The sequence below is a fragment of the Aedes aegypti genome, chromosome 2, assembly GCF_002204515.2.
Source record: "Aedes aegypti strain LVP_AGWG chromosome 2, AaegL5.0 Primary Assembly, whole genome shotgun sequence".
Classification (NCBI taxonomy): Eukaryota; Metazoa; Arthropoda; class Insecta; order Diptera; family Culicidae; genus Aedes; species Aedes aegypti.
Genome location: NC_035108.1, coordinates 324,939,002 through 324,966,907, shown reverse-complemented (window position 1 = coordinate 324,966,907; position 27,906 = coordinate 324,939,002). Strand labels below are relative to the sequence as shown.

The following is a 27,906-nucleotide window of genomic DNA, read 5'->3' as shown; positions in this document are numbered from 1 at the left end:
CGTAACGCTTAGACGAAAGTAACACACATGTTGTCAGTGTGACTTATGAAAATGACTTATTTCAGTTTGCGGAAGCAAAACGTGGTAAAATTTATTTTTCTTAAAATCATAATAAATTCGAATGAAACTGCTATTTAATACAACAGATGGATAAATCCGTTAGAATTTATACATGGTAGACAAAATTGTATTGGGTGAAAACGTCTGGGTTTTAAATAGGAATTGAATTAAGATCGAAAATCTTCGAAGCTGAATATCTCAACAAAAGCGAATAGTGACATACGTCTATTTGAAAAAGTGTTCGAGAATTCATTTCCAGGGAAACCGCCTGCTACAGCCATTATACTGCCCATAAAAGCATAACTGTCCCATATTGATTTTCTAGCCAACACCTTTTTTCGTCGCAACATCCATATTTTGATGTATATTTTACTATGCATATAAAAATAAACACATTTTGTTTGAAAATGTTGTGAAAAAATATGAAATTGGTGCAGTCCCATATTGAAAAATAAAGGCATAACAGTCTCTATATGAACTTTCAACTGAAATAGCAACTGCAGAACGTGAATTATGTTCAAGTTTATATTTTTTGCTGTTAAACAGATGCAAAATGAGTTATCTGTACGGTAGTGTTGAATGAATATGGCATGCAAAAATGGACTAGAAAATTATGAACATTTGTATGAGAAGACAAACTTAAAACTTCGAGCACTATTTTCTCAATGCCTACTTTTTCCATATGGGACAGTTATGCCTTTATGGGCAGTATAATAGTATTATAATAATAGTAATATAATAGTATAATAGTATAATAGTATTCTAGAACAGTTTTGAGAAGCATTTTTTAAGCGATATGTTAAAAATGACTTATTTTACCCTCAGAAAAAAATTGCTAAAAGTTCTAGAAATATATTTTAAAAAAATTTATGAAAAATGCTAAAATAATCATTAAAGATATTTCAAATGTGTTTTCTGAATAAGTTCGACAATGCAAGTGTTAGGTAGTTGTTTGAAGAATGTATAGAGGAATTTCTAAAGATGACCAATTCTAGGACGAATACTTAACGAATTCTTAAATAATTTCATAACATGTTCTGCTGAAAACTTCGTAGTACTTTGGAAAATTTGCGAAGTTATTCTTAGTATTGTAAAGTCATTTTTTTTTTCAGGAATTCCTCGTCTCATTTCTTGTGGAGTCTGAACTTCCTTGTGAATTCCATTGCAAAAAAAAATGTTTAAATTCTAAGGATGAGGACAAAAAAAAAGTTCTTCTTAAAACTTTGTTGGGTGGAATTTATGGAAAAATACCTGAAATAATTCTTAACTCAATTCTTTGAAAAATTCTCAATTGGTTATATTTTGAGATAACCAGTAATTTTGCTTGAAAAGATCCCGACAAAAACATGAAAATTTCAAAAAAAAACTTTTGATTTGACCGATTACTGCAAGATTCGTTCTAAGTTGTTGTTCAAACTGTTGGATGATGTCTGGTAGAATCATGATCAATGCACATCAGCCTCCTCTGGTTACGTCCATGGCGGTCATCGAAACGGCCAACACAGCTGAATGAATAACGAAATTGGGAGGAAAAGGATGCACCGCAGACAGTTGGGATTGCCGACGACATCGCGCATCCATCCGCTGTGATGAATGTGTTGAGGATGAAGCTCGGAGATGGATGCATTTAAATGTCAATGACTGCGCTCGTCCGGTCGATGAGCGAATCGCATTTTCTTGAATTTCTAACATGGTATTGAAACTTTTAGATTTCCCCAGCATCAAGGCAACTTGAGAGGAGAACAATTTGAAACCATTCTGAATGCTTGCACGATGTCAAGGGCGAATTGAAGGTTTCCGTTTTAAGTTTTCTTTGTAATTACAAAGAACTTACAATCCCTCTACCAACTGATATTAATGGAGCATATCAGAGCATCCGTATCTCGTGTTTTAAAAAAGTATTTTACCAATTAAAAACGATGTCCTTGAACCAACCAAAACAATCCGAACCATCTGAAACACACTTTATTTTGCAGGCCGTCGATTAACGCTGACTGACTACTACTAGCTGGCCGCACCATCATCGCATCGCCATATCTCTCAAATTACGAACTGTAACCTCGTTACTCGAACCACCCTTACTATACAGCTCGCCAACGCCGCTCTATCTGTTTGTTATGTTTCCTGACCAAATGATCTAAATTTAAAAACGGCCTCATGTACACAAATTCCGCTCACTTGATCCCCTTCGGTTGAGTGTTACTATTTTCAAATTACTTATGTCGAATTCGTTTTTGAACCCAGGTTGGAACTGGCGCAACCCGTTCTGAATCACAGTTTCAACCCCAACCCGATTCAGGTTCGACCGGACTACAATTTGTTTGACGTTTGTTTGTTTATGTGTTGATCACCGACCCAGTTCCTAAAAACGAAAACGACATTATATTCCACTTCCTCGGGACAGGGCAAAGTGCCCGGCCGGCGCGTAGCGGTCATGCATGGGAAACGGCTCCACGGCTTAGGGCGGTTCATATAACAAAAAAAAAAAATGAAATTACTATGAAGAAATGTTAAAAAATGTTTCAAATACTTCAGAACTGTAATGTTAGTAAAAGTTTATCTTCTCAAAGTGAAAACTCATTGAAGAACCCTTAGTAGAAAAAGTTGCAATGTAAAAAAATATTCTGTGAAAAAACCTAACCAAAATTTGCTTATAATGAATTTGTTTCTTCAGCAAATTTCGTCATCATAGCTTTAGATATGAGGTTCGATGATTCATACTAGCTTAAACATTGATGTGACAGTTCTACAGGTGTTAGAAATATTATTTTAGTTTCTGCATGCAATTTTCCATTCAAACTTTCAACGTATTTGAGCTACCTTAAAATCTTCATCAAAAAGGCTGAAAATTCGACAGAACTTAAATTTTCAAACCTATGCAATTTGAATCGCCCTACTCGTTTCTCCCCATCCCGCAAAACCATACGCGTGGTCTACTTTCGAGTGGTCTAATTCTAATTCGATTCCCCCCGATCTTCCTTCCATTGCAGATCGCCTGTAAGAGTTGAAGACACGTTAATCCTGTCTTTTCTCCATCGCCCTATCCGAAGCTCGGCTCGGCAATTTTGGAAGAACTTGCCTGGTTGGCACCAATCGTCGCTATACTCCCAACAAGCGGCCAACGCCTGTGTGTGTATTTGCTGCGCGCAATCTGACCGATCTTGATCGGTTCGGGGCTACGGACGGGCCAACGACATCCCAGCAACTTGGAACACCAGTACAACCAGTATTCGTGAAAGGTGTGATATTCGACTAGCCCTAGAGTGTGTTGTGCAAAAAAAAAAAACCCCGGCCTGAACAGCTGAGCAAGGCACGATCGAGTTGAAGAAGAAACGTGTGTCGACGGCGCATCCCACTGTGACAGGTGGTGATCGTGTTCAACAGCAGCAGTAATTTTGTCGTGCTCGCGCGCGTGTGTGTGAGAGAAAAGCAAAAGAAATAATACCAGTCAAAAAGTGAGTACCGCAAAGCGTACTGAAGCCTAAAGTCCCACAACTGTGCTCTATCCTGTGTCTCTGTGTTTCCTCACCATATTTGGTGCAATAATACTCGCGAAGAGAAATTTAAGTGATCCTACGTGCTATCTCTGTTTCCTTCCGGAATCTCGTTTGTCTCGCACCGGTCTAGGTGGCCAAGTTTCGAGCCAATACCGCAGTTGTGTCGTGTCGTGTTCTTCGCGTACACTTAGGCTAAGCAGTGATTCGAGCGGGAGAAGAAGAAGGGGAAGAGAGGAGAGGAGTGCATTCAGTTTTCGGTGTGTCCTCCGGCGTCATCATGAACGTGATGAACAATAGTAGCGGCGACGAGGAGCAGGTCGAGTGCCCACTGTGCATGGAACCCCTAGAAGTGGACGATCTCAACTTCTATCCGTGTACGTGTGGCTATCAGGTGAGTTGTTTTGCTGATTACTAGATTAATTATTAGGTAACTTTGATTACACAGTGTATTCCGTACTTTTACGCCTTTGGCGATTTTTAATAGATACCGATCTGTTTTTTTCGTCGCTGCTCTTTTTCCTGCTGATATTGTAAAATCCTGAATAGTTTGGGTAGTGGCTACGGATAGCTCAGATCGATCTCCAGCATAAAAGAACAGCAACGATCAATCTTTGCAGACTCATGCAAAATGGTTCAGCTCAATCGGCACTTATTCAAAAACTTTACTTTCATAAGGGGAACTTCTATCAAGGTAACCTTGTGGACCCAGTTTTTGCTGCTTTCAGTAAAAATGAAATGGCAAACTCGCGTGCAATGCCTCGTGCAACCCTTCATGGTAACTACTAAAGAATAAATGTTAGACATAACGCTCTGTTCGAACAGAATCAGTTACGAATTGACGAATTGGCATGTATCGGATGAGGAATCATTATCTGATTATTGCTTCATATTCTTTGAACACTCGAATGTAACTTCGGATTCTTTGCGTTTTAGGTATCCCCGGTCAACAAACTGGGAACTACATTGAATTGGTTGCGACCAAATTTCATTAATCAGGGTGTCCATCCATCCGAGAAATCCGGGAAAAGCGGGAAAAACACGGGAATTCCAATTGACCGGGAAAAATACGGGAAATACCCGGGAAATTGTAAAACGTACCGGGAAAACCTATATGGGCGAAAGAAGACAATTTGCAATTCACGTCATCAATAATTGTTGACATTTTTTTCCTGAAGAGATCTTTGGCAGGGTTTTTGTGCATAAGATGCTTTGTGAATTTCTGGATAAAAGTATCAATTGGATTGATCAGATCATCAGGATCCTATTTTTTAATTGGGTACTTAGGGATACCTGACATGGTTCTTGATGAGATGATTGATGAATTTCTATCTAGCTTCATGCCATATTATTGATGAGATCTCGCTTAAGCTTAAAGATTTTTTTAGATATTTTGTGGGTTATCTGAGTGGTTGATGATAAATAAGGACAGATTAATTGAGAATTCATTTTTGGCAGATTCCTGGGTACGCTGATACTAATTCCTAAAGAAGCCTTTTTTGGATTACTAACTTGACTAGTTCGTGATGTATGGTGAAGTCTTTGTGAGATTTAAGGCGAGATTTTGTATACGTCACTGCAAATTTACAGCGGATTTTTCAAGCAAGAATTATTCTTCGCGAATTTCTTGTGAGATCCTTAATTTTTGTTTAGTTTTCAGTACATTCATGGTAAAATCTTTGAAGGATTCCTAGGAGATGCTTGTTATTTTTTATTCCATTTTTTGAGCAATGGAGCAATCACGTGTTTTTGGCAATATAGTGTCATAAGGGGGCCCAGATAGCCGTAGCGGTAAATGCGCAGCTATTCAGCTTGACCAAGCTGAGGGTCGTGGATTCGAATTCCATCGGTCGAGGATCTTTTCGGGTTGAATATTTTCTCGACTTCCCAGGGCATAAAGTATCTTCGTACCTGCCACACGATACACGCATGCAAAAATGGTCATTGGCACAGCAAGCTCTCAGTTAATAACTGTGGAAGTGCTCATAAGAACACTAAGCTGAGAAGCAGGCTCTGTCCTAGTGGGGACGTAATGCCAGAAAGAAGAAGAAGTGTCATAAAGATCTCTCCTTGGGTCCAATGAGATCAAGATTTTTTCCAGAAACCAGCCATGGATCACATCTAATGCAGAACTTTGAAGGCGCTTTTGAGAAGCAAATAGATCGACAATTTTTATTATAAATTTAGGAATCATTGTTTCAATTTAAATACACTGAGTTTTTTTTTATATAATTCCAAAATCTCAGAATTTCATAAAAATGAAATAGTGTTCTTGGGGCCCAGTGCGGAGTTCGATTAAGAGACCCTCAAAATTAAGGTGAACGCCGTCTAAATGCACGATGCTAATGTTGAAATAAACATTGAACAAATAGCTTATGTAGAATTGAGACTAAAGAGATGGAACTTATGTTGATATGTTTTGTAGTAGTTTATTGGAAAAATTGCAATTGAAGACTCTACAGTTCTTCTTTGTTTAATTTATTATCGAGAGGAGTTGCAGTGAATTGACATGGAAGTGGAAATATTAGCTGACGAAGTAGTGCTAAAAAGCAATGATTCATTACAGCTTTAATTAGGTATTCAAAGAAAAGTTTGGATATTTTCTCAATTTTGTGTTTTTGAGTCGGGATTTATTTTGAAGCTCTCGATGAAAGAAATGCCTTTAAGGTCGACAAATTTGCAAGGTTTGCTTAAAATAAATTACCAAATGAACTCCAATGATTTCTTCAGGAGTTCATTTTAGATTTTCAAAAATTCAACGTAGAATTTTTTAAGGGTAACCATAGAAATGACCTCAGAGATTCCATCATGAATTTCTTCAAAGATTCTTTCAGAATATTTTTAAGTAAATCATAGTTGCGCAAGGAATGCATCCAATGATTTTACCATTTTTTTTAAGCTTCCATTATGATTCTCGTTTACAACATCTTCGAGATTTCAACTATTATTTTCTCCAGAGATTTTCTAAAATTTCCATCAAAACTATCGTTCAGATTTCAACCAGAAAATTCCTTCAGGAATTACACCAGTAATTCTAGAAAATATAGAGAAATTTTCCAAAGATTTCTTCAAAAATTTCCCCAGTTGTTTTCTCAGAAATATCTCCAGAATGAGATTTTTTTCAGAAATTATTGGTGAAATGTTTCAATAATCCGGGAGATATTTTAGAAGGAAATCTGAAAGTGACATCTGATGAAACTCGCACAAAGTTTTCTGAAAGAACTCTTGGGCTCTCGAGGAAGTCTCGAAGGACTTCGTAAATGAATTGCTGATTGAAGATGACTGGAGGAACTGGCATAGGAATTATCGTAGATCTTCCTGGAAAAATCCCCAAATGCGTTTATTTTTTATAAGATAACTCTTGTAGGAAACTTTGGAAGATCTTCTATTGTTACAACTGGGAAAATCAAAATAGTCAAGAAAAGTCGTGCAAATGGATTTCCTGGAGCAAATTACGAAAAATACCCTCTAACCATCCTTTGAAACAAAGGAACTGGTAGATTTTTTAGGAGGTGGTGGAATCAATGGAGATATTTCTTAAGGAGATTCCAAAAGTATACCTGAAGACATCTTTGAATAAATCACTAGAAGAATACCATATTTGTTTCCACGAGGAATCTGAAAAGAAATTTTTGAAGTAGGTACCTGTGAAAAAATCGCGTAAAGTTTCCGAAGGTAACTCTGAAACCTCTTGAAGCAAGATTTTATGCATGCAGAATAAAGAAAAAAAGTGAGTTTAAAGACAATTTTGCCTAAAATTGTGACTAGACTTCTGAAATGAAATCTACTACTAGTTTTGAATATGTACAAAACATGTCCCAAAAATGGTAACTGATTTATTTTTTCAACTATGATTGCAATGAAAATCGGCTACTTTAAGAAAGAACATACCTCCAAATCAGTGGCGACTCGTAACCTCACTTTCTACCTGTTCTACGACTCTAAAAATGACTATTTTGGCAAATTCAGATTATAAAACAAAATAGTTAATTATTGAAATCGTCATTTCTTACAAATCTCTATTCATTACATACAAATTTGTTGCTGAAATTCAAGAATTTATATTCGTGGAACATAAAAGATTAAAGGTTAGGGAATCGCCACTGCTCCAAATCAGTTCTAGATACAATTATGGGCCCCACACATTTAGGTCGATCCGTCTGAATTACAAAATTAAACCAAGCTATCGAGAATAAATTTAGAATAGGTATTTAGGCTACTCTAATCACTAATAACATTGATCATGAGGCCCCTGCCAAGTTCCATTCAAGGTCACCTTCAAACTGAATTTTTATCTGCTTGTTTACGTGTTAGTTTTCTAGAAATCAATATCATATTATTAAATGAAATTTTTACCACAATTTGGGGGCCCCTATGAACTCGGGGCCCAGTTCGGACCGCACACACCGCATCCCCCTAGCTACTATGCTACTGCTTAAACCCATAATTTTAAAACGAATATTTTTAAAGTAAAATCAAATATCAAAAAGCATCTGAAAACTATGGAGTCGTAGAGCTATTTTGCTCTCAAATTTTAATTGTTTACGCACCCGGGAAAAATCCGGGAATTGGAAAACTGATTTTGAATGGACACCCTGATTAATACTCTCGGTCCATTAAAAATCCAAGTGATTTGGATGATGCCGTTGATACTACAACGTCCTACATTATGGAAGCTTTTGAAGGCGCATGTCCTCTGCGGTCTGTGAAGACTACAAGAGAAGAGGTACCCCATGGTGGAATACCGTTCTGACTAGACTCAGGAAACAATATAGAAAGAGTTGAAGCAGACGGCAATGTAGAAGGAGTTGGAGCGCCGCTATAGCCGTAGATGCCCTTTTACAAGCATATCAGGGTGTCTACTTCATGGAAAACCTGGAATTATCAGGGAAATTTATTCAACCTGGAAAAACTGGAATTCTCAGGGAATTTCGATCACAATCAGGGAAATTATTTTGAGGCAGTAATTCATGGTAGAATGTGTTCACGACAAAGGATTTTCGACAAAATTCTCTTCAATCGAAAAAATCGGCTGCGACGGATTGGTTGCAGGTTTCTTTTTAGAGAATTGATCTTTTTTTTGCGCAATTCTCTATTTTTCATGAAAATTCTAAGAAGTCTCTTTTTTCCTTTTCTTGCTTGCAAATAATTATGATGCAAAATTTCTTCTCATATTTCTCAAGAACAGCTTCAGGAATTATCATAGTGATATCTTAAGAGATTTTATCTAAAATACAATCAGGAACTAAAACAAGGGTTCCTCAAGAAATTTTTAAGAGTTCCTCTACCAATTCTTTCAGTTTTTTTTTAGTTTATTCTATAGGATTTTCGCCAGAATTTGTTTCAGGAAATCCTTGGGCACTTCAAAGTTACTACCTCCAATCATATTGTCAGGGATTACATTGAACAATTTTTCAAAGAGTATCCTAGGACTTCCTCCAGTAATATTTTCACTTTTTTTTTTCAAGGATTTTCTCCAGCATTTCATCCAAGTTTACTGGAGTTCTTCCAAACATTTTTCAATGAATTACTCAAAAAATCCCCTTGGAATATTCAACACTTCATTCAAGGTTCCATACCAGTTGACACTACAGTATTTTTTTCAAGAAGTCCTTCGAATGATACACAATTGTTTAACAACTTCATCCTGTTTTTCCATGAGTTCCTTCACAAAACCCTGCGGGATATTATTATATATTATTTCTCACCTTTCTGATAAATTTCATTTATTTTTCCTTGGAGAAACAAATGGAAATCTTCTAGAAGAACGCTTGAATTTAAAAATTAGAATTATTGAAAAATCTCTTAGAATTATTCAATGATTTGCCAAAAAAAAATCTTAAGAGCAATCTCTGGAGTAATTCTAGAAAGTATACTTAAAGAAAATCTTAATGAAATTTTGAAGGACAATTTTGTGGAAAATCCTGTGAAATCCTTGAGACATCTGGAGAGGAAATTTTCAACTTAATGCATTTGCGAATCGAAGCAAGTCTCTTTTGGAGAAATCGAAAACAGTTCATTGCAGCTAAGTATCCTGCTGATTAATGTGATTGTCCATTTTAATCTCACCCAGGATATTTTAAAGGATCTAACCCAAAATTGATGGACCCTGTGAGTATAATGCCCAGGATTTTATGAAAATCATTCTCAGAATTCAGCCAAAATCCTAACTAATACTCTTCAACATCCTGCATAGGGTTGGAAATCTTACATAGGATTGTGTGAGAATCATGATCCGGAATGTGTGAAAAGACTGATCAAGCTTTTGCAAAATTGTGGTCAGAATTAGAAATTCAATACAAGAATTATGCCTAGTATTCCTTCAAAATATCGCACAATACACTCCGAAATCCTATCCTAATTTCAAAAACCTTGCTCAGAATTCTTCTATGAACCTAAGGTGTTATGAAAACGATACTTAGGGTCATATTGTAACCTTGTTGAAGATTTCAGAAAATTACGTATTGAATTCGCCATTTTTCCACAAGGTCTCAAAAAACTCTTCTAGTTTGACTACAATTGTCTACAACTACAACTACAATTGACAAAATTTCTAATTTATCTGTAAAAAAAGAGGGGGAAATCTGTAAACAGCCCCCCTGAGAAGGTAACTCAGGGAGTGTGGGGATGCCGCACCAACGCACCCACTAAAACCAGCCCACCATTCTCTCTTAATTGCCCAATTGGTGCTCCGACCTTACCCTTGGCCTCAAACCCTCATCTCCCGGAATCACCTTACGGTAGTTTCTTCGGGGAGGGGCCAGTGCATATAGCACTTAACACATTCAGCTGAAGTAGCCTAGACAAACTGCTTCACCTAGCCGACTTAAACAATGTTACAAGGGACCAGCTTCGGCAGGGCTAATCCTCAGCAGCCAACTCTTGGTCGGCGTGCCATAGACGCTGTAATTCTAACATAATGTGAGTGATAGCCGTAGTTACTGCATTCCAGCACTCGGCATCCGCACACATTTCTCTCTATTATATTGTCGTGGGACGTACCCTCTGCATGTAGCGAGCATGCGACCTCTCAAAACAATGAAACGGGGGCAATCGAACACGACATGCTCCGCTGTTTCCTCCACACCAGCACAATTGGGACACACAGGAGATTATGAGTGCCCGAACCTATGCAGGTACTGTCTATAGCAACCATGTCCTGACAGAAACTGCGTCAGGTGGAAGTTCACTTCCCCATGGCTTCTACCATACCAATCTGACACATTTGGTATTAACCGATGGATCCATCTACCTTTAGTGGAGTTATCCCATTCTTGCTGCCAACATCTGATCGTTGCCTCTTTACACGCGTTGCGGACTCCTCTGGTACCTTTTTGGTGGAAGCATTAAACATCTTCCTTGATGATGCGCCTGATGGGCGTCACCCCGGATATGATGCACACGGCCTCCTTAGAAACCGACTCTTAAGCACATAATCATATACGTGCTTTCCAACTGCTTTAAGTTTCTGCTCGTTCTAAGCGCTTTTGACCATACCTTAGTATGGATAGCGCCATGCTTGCAAGGAGCTTGCGTTTGCTGGCATCATCCTCGAAAGCACCGCTATAGCCGTAGATGCTCTTTTACAGGCATATTCAACGTGGCTAGCGAAGATGAGCTTGTCATCGATCATTACCCCAAGATGCCTGAGGGATCGCTTGGACTCTATGGTGCAATCACCTACCGAGATAAGCGCTAGTTGCTCGGATTTGCGGTTGTTGATCATCATCACCTCAGTCTTGTCACGGGCCAGCCCTAGTTTCCTAGACTTCATCCATTCTTCAAACTATGGAGATAGAGTGCGCTGCTGTTAATTCTACTTCCTCCATCGATTCGCCATAGACAACTAAGGTGATATCGTCGACGAAGCCAACAATCTTAACACCCGTCGGAAGAGGCAGCCTCAGTACGTCATCGTACTTCGCATTCCATAACAGCGGGCCCAGGATTGAACCTTGAGGTACTCCCGCGGTAATTCGAACGCTTTTCTGCCCCTCCTCTGTGTCATACAGTAGAATCCTACCATCAAAATAACTGTCTACACAGTTCGAACAAAACGTGTAAATTTCTGAGACATATAATGCACATAATTGGAGCGTGGAATATCATGGATATTTACATGATATGTCATGTAAACTTCAATTATATGTCATGTAATCCAGCAGGATTCTGAGTGATTACATGACATCTATCAGACTTAAATTTACATGACGTCAGGTTTACATCGCATGAATGAAGTTTACATGACCATCGGGTCCCGGTGTCTTATTTGACGCGAAAGATTTCACGATTTCTGACAGCTTTTCGTCCGTCACCCTTGCCACTTTTTCTCCTTGGGGCGCTATGACACCTTTGGTCTTAGCTATTATAACTCTGTAGGCATCACCCCACGGACTCGTGTTGGCACTCTGGTATAGACTATCAAAGCATGCCTGTTTGCGACTATTGATTTCCTTTTTAAGGCGAAGTAGGCCGTCATTGAAATTTGTACGTGTCGTTGATGATTGTTGCTAATTCATCTCACGATTTCGAATCAAAGAAAATCAGTTGGTTTTGCACTGACACAGCTGAAAAAGTATCAGCATACTTTATGCATGTTAGCGCGTACAGTGATACTTTTTCAAGTTAATATAAACTATAGAGACTGAGTTTTATCACTTTGAAATGCAAGCTGAAAAGTCATCATTGTTGCCTAAACGAATGACGGGCTACTTAGCCTTAAGAGGTAACTTTGCCTCTTTGAATGCTGCACTGCGTTCTTCTCTTTGTGCTTCTGTGTGTGCGAATTCAATCTTCGTCTACCCCGAAGCTAGACTAGCAACTAGCTCTTCATCGTTTAGGTCCAGAGTGTTCCATTCGCGTCTCAGGGCTTCAGTGAATACTTCGTCGTCGAAGCGCGCTGTTTTCCAACCTCGGACTTGGGTCGAGTTACATCGCACTGCCCTCCGCCCGCCTGGTATTATACTATAGCGAATCGATTGATGATCGCTTATGATTATAACCGTCTTCAACGCGTCAGTTTGTGGTACCTATAAGGTTAGGACTACAGAACTTCACGTCGATTCTGTGCTGTACTGTGCCCACATTTACCAGCTCTACATTTAATGCGGCCAGGGATTCCAACAATAGCTGGCCTCTTTGGTTGGTGCAGCAGCTATCCCACTCCACTGCCCATGTATTTAAGTCGCCAGCCATCACTACTGGCTGCCGATTAGCTAGTTCGGCTATCACCCTGTCGACCATGTGGGAAAATTCTTCAATCGACCACCTTAGGGGCGTGTAACAACTGCAATAGAAAACGGTGTGATTTATGCTATCACAGAACCGTCAATTGAGATAGAGACTACTTCTTGGATTGGGTATCGTCCTGTCGTCCCTACAGCTGCTAGCTGTTGAGACCTATTCGCCACTCAGTTCGCGTTAATGGCTGGTATACGGTATGAGTCCGATAGTAACACCACGACAGTCTTGGTTTCCGAGACTGACTGCCAAAGCAGCTGCTGGGCTGCATCACAGTGGCTTATATTTAACTGTTTTACTTCCGTTTTGACTGCTTTGATACTCCGCTTGTACCCGGGCATTTGGGTCCGCACGTTAAGTGTCCGTTGTCTGCTCTGTCGACACATATTAGGCACTTAGCGATTTGCTTACAATCGCTTGTCCTATGGCTTTCGGTGCCGCATTTTCAGCACATTTTCCTTCTGTGGGGACCATTGCAATTCCACGACTAATGGCCCTTCTCGAAACACTTGAAGCAAACTTCAGGAGGCTGTTGTATGCTCAGCCGGAAAACCGACCAGCCTACCTTAAGTACGCCCAAGTTCTTCGCTTTGTAGGCCTCTGCAACCGGCAGCCTGATCGCCGCCACCTGGGTGCCCTGCAGGTCCTTTCTAAGGTGGATGGCCTTACTGGCTACGTTGATGTCACACTGCTCTTTGAGGGCAGCCGAGACCTGCATCGGTGACCTCATCCAGATTTTTACACTGGAGAGTCGCTTCTGCAGTCAGGGTATCATCATCCTCGTCGCCAAGTACTTCTTGTGCCAGTTGCTTATAGACTACACTCTTTCACTTGGATCATTTCACTTATCCTAGTCCGCCTTATGCTCCGCTCATATGCGTCAAATGGCGATAACTTCTCCGTGCTTCGCATCGCCTCCAGAACCTCGGCGTAATTCGATCCTACGTTTCACTGTCTACGGTTCAGGATTCTCCTTGGTCGCCGTTTCCAGTTTCTCCTTACTTTCTTCTTTCAAATTCGTATCCACGAGTTGCTATTGCTTTGTGCCTATGGTTCCTGTGGAAACGTTGCCTGGTTCTGGCTATCCCGTGGCTCTTCTTTCTTGGCTTGGACGTGGTGTGGATCTCTCCGATGTTCCATAAATGTCTCTTTTTAGAGTCTTCGTCTCTATTTTAATGCAAGCCCCTATAAACAATGTTGCATTTGAACGCGTTCAGTTTGCGTTCCAGTTCAAACTTTTGAACGAGAGATCAAGTAGGCTTGCTCATTGAGCAGTTCAAAAATCTGAACCCGTGTGAGCTGGAAATTGAACTTAAAATGAAAACTGTTTTCATGGCAGACACACGACATATTTCAACGCAGAAGTTTTGCAATATATTGAAAATCTTTTAAAGTTACATATATGTTGAGTGATATGAATTTATTATATTCGGGTATAGTTTTTTCGGGTTCCTTACTTCATTGTGCATTTTGAAGTGAACGGGCCGTTCTTGAGCAAGTGCAGAATCTTGCACAAGAGTGCAATGTTTACTAGGTTCTCGTGCAAAATTAGAACGCGTTCAGTTCATTTTTGGCTCGCGTTCAGTTTAAAATGCATCACTGCCTATAAAATCTCTATATTTTCATATTTTTAATGGAAAGTCTCAATTTTTCAACAAAATTCTGGCATAACTTATGAACTCGTCCTAAAAGCCAATGGTAACCGAGTGTGTAGCTTGTTACCGATGGCTTTCAAGGCGAGATCATAAGTTATGCGAGAATTGTCCCTTTAGTCACTATTTTCATTCTCTTTGCAGTGATTTATAATTCGATATATCTCACCAGACATTTCCAAAATGCTGTTTCAAGATTTTTTTCCAGAGTAAATTAAACTTTCTTTCGTTGCACTGAACCGGTAGCCCACCTTGTGGAAAGCTTTCACTATTCAGGCTGAGTTTTCAGCTGGCAAAATATCGAATACAATAGAAATTCAGGGCTACCAACATTGACAACTCGAGATTTATGTCAAAAAGTGACGTTTGTCTTCGTTTTAAGTGAATTGTAGCCTTCCTAATGGAAGCCCAATTAAACTCTGAAACTCTTCCAGAGATTATTACTGGAAATAGTTTAACCACTCTTTTAAGAATTCCACAACAAATTCGACCAATGCATCATAAGTTCACTAGAAACTTATCCATAATTCCTGCAGTTCTTCCGAACATTTCTTGAGTAATTTTTCAAGTGAAAACCTAATGGATTCTTTAAAATTTTATATGAGGTTTCATACTAGAAAATACTACAACTATTATTCCGAAAATGTATATACAAGTTTCTTTAGTTACTCTGTTTATTGTTTTACAAGGCAAGCCTCCAGAAAATCCTTCAGGATAATATACAGGTACTCAATTGATTATTGTTCATTATTATCTTATCAATCCATCTAGAGAAACTTTCAAAACTTCCTCAAAATTTAGGGAGTGTTTCAGAGATCCTCGCAAACGTTCATCAGAAGAGTTTCATCAGATATTATTAGAGGGTTTGTTATAGCGATACGTTCAAGATTATTAAGGGTTGCCTTAAAAATGTCTTTGATAATGTCCCGAAAAAAAACCTGGGGAATTTTTCAAAGCAGTCTTCCTTAGCCGAGTGGTTAGAGTCCGCGGCTACAAAGCAAATCCATGCTGAAGGTATTTGGGTTCGATTCCCGGTCGGTCCAGGATCTTTTCTAGTAATTTCTAGTAATTTCTAGAAATTTTCTTGACTTCCCTGGGCATAAAGTATAATCGTACCTGCCACACGATATACGGATGCGAAAATGTCAACTTTGGCAAAGGAAGCTCTTAGTTAATAACAGTGGAAGTGCTCATAAGAAAACAAAGCTGAGAAGCAGGCTCTGTCCCAGTGAGGACGTTAATGCCAAGAAGAAGAAGAAGAAGTTCCGTTGGATTTTCTGAAGAAATTATAGGAGAAATTTCTGAACTAACTTGTAAAGGTATCCATAGAGAAATACTCAAAGAAAACTGAACCACAATTCTGGAACAAATTTCCAGAAATCGTGGAGACATCTCTGGAAAAAAAATTTGCTTGGAATTCTCTAAATACCCTTAACGTTTATTTGGATGAAATCCTAGTGAATTTGATTGATGAATCATTGAATCATCCAGGATTTTCTAGAAAAATTTGGAAGAATCGTTGGAGAAAATTTTAGCGGTGTCGCTGGAGTAATTACTGGGGCTATCCTTAAAAAACTGGTTGAACTCCTAAAAGTATCTTGAACTAATTTCATGAGTGAATTTATTTAAAAAGTTTATTAAAAAACAGTGAATGAATTCTTTACGCAAATACCTGTATTATCTTCTGATTAGTTTAGATTATTTTATTCTGTATGGTATTTTTCATTCCAGTTCGGTCTCTTTATGGTCTCTTTTTACAAGCATAACGTCTTTAAATTTCCTTCTTGAATGGTACTCAGAAGCTACTAGCCCTGCATGTCCTCTTGATCGTGGAACTTGGCTTATGTGAATTACTCCATTCTGGGGCACAACCGCGTATGTCACATTTCCCTTAGAAATCTTGCGTTTTTTTCGCCACGTATTCATCCTCGAAAGGTCCCCTCTTTCACAGCGCGACTAATATCATCTGATATTCGCGTTACCTGTGAAGGAAAACGATTCAGTCTGGCAAAATTGACTTTATTCGCCTTCTGTCTTGGCTTTCTCGTAGTCCTGCTTTGCAGTTAAGACTGATTGTGACATTTTCAGCAAGTTTCGAAGTCCTTGCTGATATCGTTTTTGCTTCTATCTAACTTGATGATTAGCTAGTTCCATGCCATGCTAGAGTTGACGTAGTCCTTCATGGGGTCTATGCTTAGAGCCGGATCGGCGCAAGTCAGGTAATGACATCTGAGCCTACTCCCGCCAAGTTGGAACAACCAGGCGACGGATTTGGAACGTATTCTAAGATTTCACGGGACGGGGGCCATTAGCCTACTCGCCGTTTCAAGCCAGTGTCAACCGACCCTACTAAGGGAGTAGAATGTAGCCGCTGTAAGCTTCTACGCTTAGTATGCAGTACTTCTTCTTGCCAGTATACATAATTGGGACCGCATTGGCGTTGGTCTCTACTGTGCCGGTTGGCACTCCTGTTAGTTTGGGCTAGGGCGCTTAAAATTGCTACTGTTAATCAGTAACTGTAAAAAACATAGTGTTAACGTCGTTTCCTATTTCTCCCTTCCACTAGATCTGCCGGTTCTGCTGGCACAGGATCCGCACCGACGAGAACGAGTTGTGTCCCGCGTGTCGGAAGGCGTACCCGGAGAACCCGGCCGACTTCACGCCCCTGTCGCAGGAGCAGATCGCAGCGTTCAAGGCGGAGAAGCGACAGCGGGACCAGCAGCGGAAGGCAAAAATCTCCGAAAACCGGAAACATTTAGCCAACGTGCGGGTGGTGCAGAAGAACCTGGTATTCGTCGTCGGACTGCCGCCGAGATTGGCAGATCCCGAAGTAAGTTCGTCTTTGAATGGGTGAATAGTCGGTTGTTCCATTGTGCGGTTCTGTGTTTTCAACTCGGCCTGCAGATAAGCAGGAGTGAATGCATGAGTTTGACATCTGAAACTAATTCATGCATTCACTTCTGCTGATCTTCTGTGCGGATGATCTTCAGTTCAATTTAGTTTATTACAATACCTAATTTTATTACATGTTTCACACAAATTTTAGTAGATATTCACGGAATTGTTTCTATCGTTTCTCAATCCAGATTCTCAAAAAGCATGAATACTTTGGCAAATACGGCAAGATTCATAAAGTTGTTATAAACCCTAGTACAACGTACGCAGGAGTCCAGGTAATACAAGTACCTTCTTATAGGAGGTAACTGACATTTTGCCCTTTGTTTCACACCGCCCAACAATGCCCCACTTTGCTGGGCACTTTATACGAACCATTGGTTTCATTTGTATTTATCATCACAGCAGGGGCCATCGGCGTCGGCGTACGTGACGTACATCAACAACAATGACGCCCTAAAGGCGATCCAGAGCGTCAACAACATCATGCTCGACAATCGGCTAATAAAGACAAGTTTAGGCACCACGAAGTACTGTAGTCACTTCATGAAGAACCAAACGTGTCCGAAGCCGGATTGCATGTATTTGCACGAGTTGGGAGACCAGGAGGCTAGCTTTACGAAGGAGGTCGGTTGAAGTTCATACGACATATTCTGGAAATAGGTAAAAGCGATCTTCTTCATCTTTTAGGAAATGCACCAAGGGAAGCACCAGGAGTACGAGAAGCGGTTACACGACACGATGCAGGCGCAGTTAGGTCTGACGTCTGCTAATGGTGGTGGTGGACCAGCCGGAGGTACAACTGGGCCGTCCTTAAATGGCACCACTGCCGGTGTGGGCGGCGGGGTCATCGGCAGCAGCAACAGTACCAGTGGTGGTGTCGGCAATGGCAACGGTAGCAGTAGCACCGGCGGCAACGGAACCGGAACCGGCACCACCACAAATGGTATTATTGCGAACGGTACAGGCGGCAGTGGCAAAACAGGTGATTCTAAACATATTAGCGACATAACCAATGGACCTATACAAAGCAAAGAAGCTTGGCCAAGCTTATCCACTACGCCGATCAACGGTAGCACTCATGGCAATGGAGGCGGCGGTAGCAATAAGGAGAATAAGATTAACGGTAAAACAGGTGTGTGTGCGTGTTAGGTTTTTTTTCGTCCCTTTTTTATCTCTCTCAGAAGTAGCAGAAGATAATCCTTATCCTCGAAAGTCTTTCCTTTCAAGTCAAACCAAAATTTTGGATAGGTGATCAAGCGAGTGCCGTAGATTTGTGTAACTGCAACAGGTCGCATCAGTTTCCATGAGCTAATTCATCACAATCGCATCTGACTAGTACCGCGTTTGACATCCATCTCATGTGCTACCCTAACATTCCAGTCAGGGATCTCGAGCGATATGTGTCTAACTCATCCTCACCAGTTCATCTCCCTAAAGTGCATCCAAAAACATTCCTACCCTTACGTGTGCTTATATATTAACATTGTTTCTTTTTGTGTTCCCATTGGTACAGCGCTAACATATGTGTGTGTGTTTGGGTATGTGATCGTGTGTGAGTTGGTATTAGTTTTGACGGTTCTTTTAGAATTGTGAGTTCCGCTTGGTACTCTGATTACATTTGTTGTAAAAAGATCATATGACAGGAAGTCTGTTGGCATTGAGTGTGCATTTGCCATAAGCTATCCAGCATGAAGTCAACAAACACAATTGCCATTTGGCATAACTGGGTTTTCGACATAGTTAAATTCTTTCTTTTTGAATAGGCTGTTCTTCATGTTACGCTAAATGATTCTTATGCAAAATTAGCGTTGTACCAAATGGCCTTTAGATATGTGTCGAGTGATACCAATTAATTGCAAACCAATTTTATGCAAACTGACCTTCAATCAAACGACTTTTTGCCATTTAATGGCCTTTTCAACTTCTACTACCTCAGTACCTATCAATGAAGGTTCAGAGAAGTGGACTACATACTCTTAATTCAATGGAAGTATGAGATATCTCGAGATATCCGGAAACATCATGCAATGCAGGATACAAGATCCACGTAACGCTAAAATTGGACATTTTTGAGCTTGTCGGCTGAGTGTTTCTTCTTCATGCTTCTGGTTACCCAAATGAACTTCCAAATCATGAACTTTATAAATGAAATCGGTGTATGTGATCAAAGAAAATGAGCAATGATTAAAGAAAAATCGTTCGAGTTGCTGACGATGGGTGGGTTCGAAGTTGATTCATCAGAAACGTTGCTCTCGATGTGATTCAGTTTGATGCTAAGAACCGAGTTTAAACATCTTTTTAGGCCACCTTCTTTAATAAACTCACCCGTCAGGGTCAGTCGCCAAAGTCACATGAGCCACATGGAGCGGAGAAAAACAACCATATAAACGATAGAAACTATCATATAAAAAATATAAGCTGTCACGATCTTTACAAGTGTTCCTCCTGTAACCTTTGTACCAACACCGCATTGTGATCCAAAGGCACAGTCACATAAAAAATGGAAAAGATTCGCGCACTTCTTTCAGACCCCTACTAGCCGATTTCAGGATAACCGTAAACACACTCTGAGAAAGTCATGCAAGGTAGATCGCATTCAAGCTCTCCAGAGAGATCAGAGAGCGAAATTTAATAAACAGAGAATTTCAAGTGGCGTTTGAGGGACTATAATACGACAAATCCAATTCTTCACAAGAAACATGTTTCAAGGTTTGCTTGAAAACAAAAAGGAGTTTATTTCGCAGCACGCAGGACCACTATTTGCTTTGTCTAAAATGTGTATAAATTTTATTAGGAAATAAGCTATTTACAACGTAATCTGATAATCATTGTATTTGTAGTAAAAGTTGCACTAAAAGCTTTAAATGGTTTTCCACTTGCCGTCAAGATATGTGATTTGTTATAATTTTCCTGAGTGAACACCCAATACAATATCAATTAATTTTTCAATCGAATAACGGGTGTTCAATAAAAAATGAGAAATTCTTCAGTCATATAGTAAAAAAATGATTTTACAACAAATTCAGTATTTTTTTATTAAAACATAATGTTTATTCTTCAAAAAAAAAAAACGTCAATAAATATTGGAGAAGGGGCCCTGATTTGCCGTATGATGCTTTCACAAGAGATATTCGTGGTCAACTGCTATCCTTGGCCCGCCAATTATTTTTGTACAACAGGGCACTCAGGGAGCCGAAAAAAATCCTCAATGGGACGACATTGAGTCAAGTTGGTCGGATCCCTTTTTTCGGCACGTACGACGTTTCGTGAAACCGTACAACACGCTCCCGGAGTGCTTGATGTTTCGAAGCCATCTTCGATTCCAGCGAGCAATTCTCTTGGAGAGAAATAAAACTACGCTCTTTACTTAAAATTGCAGAAAAGTCAAGCTTGTGCTAGAATAAGGGCGTAAGTCGTTGATCATTGATTGATTTCTGTTCATCGATCCTCTCTTCTGTGAATAAAAGTGACAATATGCGGGTTTGTTAGCATTTTTCACTTCAGACCGTTTGGTAGCGATGCAATCTAGCGCCCTTAGCTGAAAAAACGCTGACAAACTTGCATCTTGTCGCATTTAGTCACAGAATAGATAATCGACGAAGAGAAATCGATCATGCGGCTTACGCCCTTATTCTAGCACACGCTTGAAGTATTGAAATCATTCTCATTGTTTATTGAACACCCGTTTGAACAGTATCACTTGCTGTTAAGTTTAGCAGTTTGTTCTAGCTTCTATCAAATCTGTCTAAGTGAATTGGTCCGAAAAAGGATATAAATTTTAATCAAATAGTAGCACACTAAGGGACAACAAGATTTTGACAACGTTTGTCCCACCCATGGTTTTGAACGCGGATGCGTCATGTTGGGCAAGCTGCGTACAACATTTTTAGCAGGCTTGTCGTCACCATCTGCTGATTGTTTTGTTTATATCTTTTTCGTGACTAATACAATCAAACACATATTAACAGCCGGACCTGTTATATAGGACATTGCGAGGCACCTCAAATTTACTAAAGTGTCCAACTCATCCCTAAACATCTAAGTTAAGCTTATGGGCACGCATTTTTTAGTACGATATCTACTTTTCGATGTTTGATACGGTTTAGTAGCCAACAAATCTGTAGCCGGTTCCTCCGGGGATGATTCCGGGTGGCCACATTAGTTTTCAGGAAGTAATATTTTGTACTCTTTCTTCTTCTTCTTGGCATTGACGTCCTCACTGGGACAGAGCCTGCTTCTCAGCGTAGTGTTCTTATGAGCACTTCCACAGTTATTAACTGAGAGCTTTCTTTGCCAAAGATGCCATTTTAGCGTTCGTATATCGTGTGGCAGGTACGATGATACTCTATGCCCAGGGAAGTCAAGGAAATTTCCATTACGAAAAGATCCTGGACCGACCGGGAATCGAACCCAGGCACCATCAGCATAGCTTTGCTTTGTAGCCGCGGACTCTAACCACTCAGCCAAGCAAGGCCCCTTTACTATTAATAATATAAAGCTGGGTCAGTCTAATACATATTATGTGCAGCTTTCCTTCTAAAATGCAGCAGGAGACTAGTGAGTGATAACGTTTTAAATGGAGGGAATTTGGTTATTGCGTTGGTTATGTTTAGAATTGAGATTCCTTCCTCTTCCTCAAACATGTGTTTTCCCTAAAGAGAATTGTGATGAGCGTCACCTTAAACTGTGATGATCTGAGCGTGAAAGTGCGTGAATCAAATTTCGAACTTCCGTAGTAGTTTTTTACCTTTCTTTGGTTTCTTCCAGGATAGGCCTTTAGTTATTGCCGCCTCCAACGAAAGCCACCAGAAAACCGTACTCCTCTAAATTGAATATATTCCGCAATTATTTCTTCGCTGATGACTGTCAATGCGTTTGTTACAAGTTCAATAGCCATACCCACTGTTATGAGTGAATGAGACTGTAAAGTGATGAACGAGAGAAGGCTACAGTGCTGTTCTGAATAATAGCAGCGCATGTCGATTTTCATACAAAATGCTCAACTTTGACATGTTGTAGTTTTGTTCCCTTTCAAGCAATCGAGTTGAAATTTTCTCCACAGAACTACAAATATGCCCAATTTTGTAAACACAAAATTTCAAAATTTTCTAAGCCCCTGCCGGAAAGTGAGATACTAGGTGAAATTGTTCGAAAAAATAGCAGTTTTAAAAATTTGAATTTCGGCTTGATTTTATAGTTTTAAGTTGTATATCACTTACTATTGGAACAATCTCCTCCTACTTATCAAACCTACACCTAAACCGAAAATGTTTATAATATTTGTAGAAGAAAAATTTTAAAATGAAAAACTGCTATTTTTTCGAAAAATTTCACCTAGTGTCTCACTTTTCGGCAGGGACTCAGAAAAAACTGAAATTTTGTAGTTACAAAATTGATCATATTTGTAGTTCTGTGGAGAAAATTTCAGCTCGATTGCTTGAAAGGGAACAAAACTACAGCATGTCAAAGTTGAGCATTTTGTATGAAAATCGACATGCGCTGCTATTATTCAGAACAGCACTGTACATGTGTAACTTTGATGCCAATTTAAAAAGTGAAGAGTAGAATCAATGAAAGTCACGAGGAAAACAGAAATTGACTCAACATTTTTCGATAAAAAATAGGTTTTCGTGCTGAACTTTTGGATCACATGTGTATAGATTCCATTATGTATAGTTCGATATTTCTCTATTGACTCTCTCTCTCTCTATCGATATGTATTACATAAAAACATGAGTGAAAGATTTGATGCGTCCAGCTTTTTTTTATGCAGTTATGTTTCTGGTGGTGGTTTCCGAGTGTACGTGTTCGTGTATCCTAATCAAAAACCTCATAAATGTATCAACGCATCCCAGGAGATTTGAGTTCCAGCGAAATGATTGGCCACAATATATTAAAACCGACTAACTGAAACCTCTACTAACACTAACCCAAATCTCTCAGTCCGTACAGTTATCTCCAATGAAGTTCCGCATCATCTAACCCGAGGTTTTCCTCGTTCTTGGACCCTCTTTTTCCAGTCGGTGGCAACAAGGAGAATGCAACTCGTAGCGACCGAAAGCATGAGAAATCCCGAACGAAAGGTGGCCGTAAGCATCGGAACAGTCGGGACACGGATCGCGATCATCACAACAGCAAGGAGCATCCCGTCAGCAGCAAGGATAGTAGTCACAGTAAACAGAATTCCAACCGCAGTAACAGCAAAGATAGTACAATTCCGGTGACTAGCAGTGCCAACAGCAGGACGGTGAGCAATTCGTCTAGTTCTACCAGTACCTCCAGTACAACGGTCATAGGCAGCACCAATGGCAAGGTGTCTGTCGCTGCTGTCGTTGCCGGTCTAGCCAATGGGGATGAAGCGAACAAAGAGGTGCAAAACAATAGTAAAAATCTTAAACAAACCGCCATCAATGGGTGTGTTAGCACAAATGGTACAACCACTAATGGTGGTGGAAAACTGGTCGCTGTTCAGCACATAGTGGACGAGCTGGATGACGACGACGATGAGCTGGAATTTGAGGACCTGGATAACGACGCACTGTCGTCGGACAACGATGGCAAAACGGATACGCCTTCGTTGAGCAGCAGTGGTTCCTCCCATGCTGGCGGTGATAGTGGAAGCACACTGAGCGAATCGCCTAGCGGTAAGAGCTCTCCTAGTGCATTCCCTGATCCACTGACGGCAGTGAACAATGTGATAACGACTGGCAGCACTACGACAGTCAGTACCTCGTCCGCAGAGGAAAGCGCCATCACAACAAGTCCCAGCAACACGGCCATTACCAATGGTATTAGTAGCAGTAGTAGCAGTTACACCACCACCTCCTCCACGCTAACCTCGGCAGGAATTGTGTCAAGCACCGAGGAAAAGAGTACTGAACCCGTGATAACTTCGTCATCGTCCCTGTTCGGCAATGGCAACGATGAGGTCAATCTCACCACCACGACCGTCACGACATCGGCGGCCAACAAACAACAGCAGCAGCAGCCACACCAGCCGCCCAATGGACTTAACAAAGTCAACAGTCTCATTGACAACACCACTTCACGATTCTCCAAGTTGGGCATTTTCGATGACAACAGCAGTTTCTTCTCTCACAGCACTTTCGATACGTACAACTACAACAAACTGGATGGTGGTAAGTTAAGCCGTAAACGTCCAGGACGACTGCGAAAAATTATGTAACTGATGTACTGATACATGATCTTCTCTTACAGTTGTGAATGGTAATCTGGAAAGTAACCAGTCCTCCGGTCTCACATCCTCCCAGCTGCCGGATCTCCTCAGCGGTACCAACGATACCAATGAGCAGCACACAAAGGAGATCCTCAAGAACTTGGGTAACCTTCAGCAACAGCAGCACCAGCAGCAACAACAACAGCAGCATCATTTGCTGAACAATTTGCAGTTGCAGCAACAGCTGAATGGCCTTGGTCTTGGAAATGGTAGTGTCGATAGCCTTACCGGGCTCGGCACGGGCAATACCGACGATTGGGAGGCCGCTTTCAGCAAATATGTGATACGCAACAAACTGGACGTTGAACATCACGAGGATCTCTTACGCATACAGGAACTGCAGAAGCGTAACCTCATCAACAGTGGACTGAATGTGACACAATTTAATGGCTTTAATGGTGGGTTCCAATGTGCTTTCCTGGTCTCACACATTTGACTAATTAAGATTAATTTTTCATAGGTGATTATTCAGATTACTTTCACAACACGAACGAACTTAACAGTAGGTTACTGAGCCAGCAGCACCAACAGCAGGCTCATCAACGTTTACAGCAGCAACAACAGCAACAGCAGCACTCCGAGCTGAGTCACATCTACGCGGGTAATATGTCGAAGTTCTTCGACTTCCACAAAAATCAACAGCAGCAAGCGGCACAGCAGCAGAATCCACCCTTTTTACACAATGGACACTCGTCGCTGTCGGCAGCGGACCCGATGAACATCGCCAGCTTACTCGAAAACAGCCGGTTGAACTCACACTTCCTAGATCAACACTCGAATGGTAAGTCTGGAAGAATTCCTTTTCCTCACAAGCCATCGACACTAATCGAAAAACCTCGTCAGGTTTGCTAGGTTCCCAACTACAGAAGCAGCGAATGCTCAATGGCCAGCTGAATGCTCACAATGTCCTGTTGAACGGGGCTAATCCACAGCAACAGCAGCAGCAGCAGCCACCAACGCAGTCGCAGCAACAGCAGCCGAACAATAGGCTTCACAATCCACAGCAGCAGCAACAACAGCAACCACAGCCGCAACAGCAGTATCCACAGCAAACGCCAATCGTAGACGACGATTTAGGTAATTTGATCCTATTTTCTTTATCCTTTTGACTGTGCCAAAATAAGTTACGTTGTCTGTTTCTTTGGGTCACATCAAACCCAAATTTGTGATAACTTCTTGAAATTTGAACGATTTTTTACTTTCAGTGCTCTTTTAATAAACTTGACCACTAACTCTTCCAAAAATTGCTCCAGCGATCTTTTAACGGATTCTAAGAGGAATTTTCTGCTGAATTTGCTTCAGGAAATCATTGAGCACTCCAGTAATTTTCACAAGGATTACACAGAAAAATTTACCCAGGGACTATCCCGAAATTTTCTCCAGAAATCTTTTCACTAATTCCTTTGCCGGTTTCTCCAGTTGTTGCTTTAGAAAATATTCCAAATGCTCGCAAAACAAAAGTTCGTCCGAGAAAATCTAAAGAAGTTTATATCAGAGTGTTTGAAAATAAAGTTTAGGCGATTTTTTAAGGAAAGCCTACAAGAAGTCCATCAATACTTCCTACGTCGATTTTGGCCGAATCACGAACAAAAAAAACATCGAATTGCTTCAACGCTGATTTGTAGGATTTATAAGAGTGGCCCAATAACTGATCATCTAATTATTTGGTAATTTTTATGACGTGGAGGGACGTCATGTTTGTCGGTATATGAGTGCTCCAAGAAAATAATTAAAACGATCCGCAATGTAGGACGAAGTTGTTATATCCAAACATTGCCTCAAAACTCTAAGCTGATGGTTGGCTCGTCTCTGGTGTCCAACGGTGTATTAAGGTTCAAAGTGTTTTTCAATTACTTCATCAGAAAATTTTCCTTCTTTTAAATTCATTCGATTTCTACTGGTTTTATTTCTATTGGCAATAATTTAGCTTATGTTTTAATTGCGAATTTTACCTTTTTTTGAATCATCGACAGTTTTTTGTAGTTAGACTGATATAACGGTGATTATTTGCATAACACTTGCTTAAATTTTTATAAGAAATGTTTTCTTCTGTTGATCTTAGGCTGTTTATAGTTATTGGAATTAAGGCTTATGATACGGCCATAGAGATCGCAGTAGGCAGCGCACGCGAACGGATGTGTTGAAAATTGATCGATTTGAAGTTTTTATCGTCTCAGCAAATTATTAGATTCGGCTGGTAAAACGGCTGGTGCAGTGTTTTGAAAAAGTGTTATAGCGGAAATAAAACGGTTCATTCTGCACGAGTTCTGCTGGGCAGAGCTTCGTTAAAGCCCAAGCAGAAGGGGAAGATGCATCGAGACCAAACCTCAAATTTTCAGGAGCACGGGTCTGGAGAGCCGGACAGAGGTTCGGATTGAGGACTCGATCGTGTGGTCACTCCAATGACCAATCGACCAAGTTTTCAGCTTGAACCGCTGTCTGGTTCTCTAGATTTGTACTCTTGGGGGTTTGGGTTTTGACTTCGTTTCATCTACACCAGAAAAACCGATTTTTTTTGCGTCGTCGCGTCGCCGGTTTTTTTCTCGTTTTAGTTTGCACGCGTTTTCGCGTCGCCGAAATGATATTTTGCTTCTGTGAAATGAGCATGCTGATTAAAGTAGCTAAAGCTGCTAAATCAAGCATGGATAATCAATTTGGTGTGCTCATTTCATGCTTTTATTTTAAGAGGAAAATAACCATCATCGTTTTACAAATTTTCAAAGCCAGTTTTTTTGGTAAAAATTAAAGCAATGCTCATGAAAATCTATCATCGCATTGCACTTACCATCTGTAGGGCAGTGATAGATTTTCATGGGGATTTCTTTAAATTTGAAAGAAAAAACTGGTTTTTCCTTTTCAATGATTGCTGATGATTGAATGATGGATTCTTGAGCCTTAAATGCACAATATATTATGAAACGTATTTTCATCATGTCAACGGTGAACATGGTACTTAAATGAATTGGTTTAACAAAATATGAACAGTTCGTCACTGTAAGTTTCGACATAAACTCTTGTACATTAAAATTAACAGTTTAGTCGTCACGCTGTACAACAATGCTGAAAAAACCCCGCTTTTCGTTCACAACAGCAGCATGGTGGCTCTGACGGTGGCACACCGTGTTGCGACCTTTCCTGTTACTTGTCGCTAAAAGTGTCGACTTACCGTATGTTCACGTAGTCTTTAGAGGTGATCTCGGTCTCTAGTAACAATGGATGTCACACTAATATTCCTTCCCTTCCCTGATGACCGCAAGGACGTGGCTGGCGGCGTTCTTCTTCTTCTTTCTGGCATTACGTCCCCACTGGGACAGAGCCTGCTTCT

General features: G+C 40.3%; 1 protein-coding gene across 13 annotated transcripts in view; it reads left to right on the top strand.

The window, feature by feature from the left end:
- LOC5571955 (mediator of RNA polymerase II transcription subunit 13) overlaps window positions 1–27,906 on the top strand; it is a 107,429-nt gene that overhangs the window by 57,545 nt on the left and 21,978 nt on the right. For 6 of the 13 annotated variants that reach the window (XM_021845861.1, XM_021845853.1, XM_021845856.1 and 3 more), the window contains exons 2-10: window positions 3,051–3,948; window positions 17,013–17,276; window positions 17,533–17,619; window positions 17,747–17,968; window positions 18,032–18,476; window positions 23,365–24,483; window positions 24,563–24,979; window positions 25,042–25,362; window positions 25,425–25,658. In XM_021845861.1, coding sequence (XP_021701553.1) covers window positions 3,835–3,948; window positions 17,013–17,276; window positions 17,533–17,619; window positions 17,747–17,968; window positions 18,032–18,476; window positions 23,365–24,483; window positions 24,563–24,979; window positions 25,042–25,362; window positions 25,425–25,658 — 3,223 coding nt within the window. In that variant the 5' untranslated portion in view covers window positions 3,051–3,834. The remainder of the gene's footprint in view (window positions 1–3,050; window positions 3,949–17,012; window positions 17,277–17,532; window positions 17,620–17,746; window positions 17,969–18,031; window positions 18,477–23,364; window positions 24,484–24,562; window positions 24,980–25,041; window positions 25,363–25,424; window positions 25,659–27,906) is intronic. The other 7 variants (XM_021845863.1, XM_021845862.1, XM_021845864.1 and 4 more) reach the window with 5 other exon arrangements.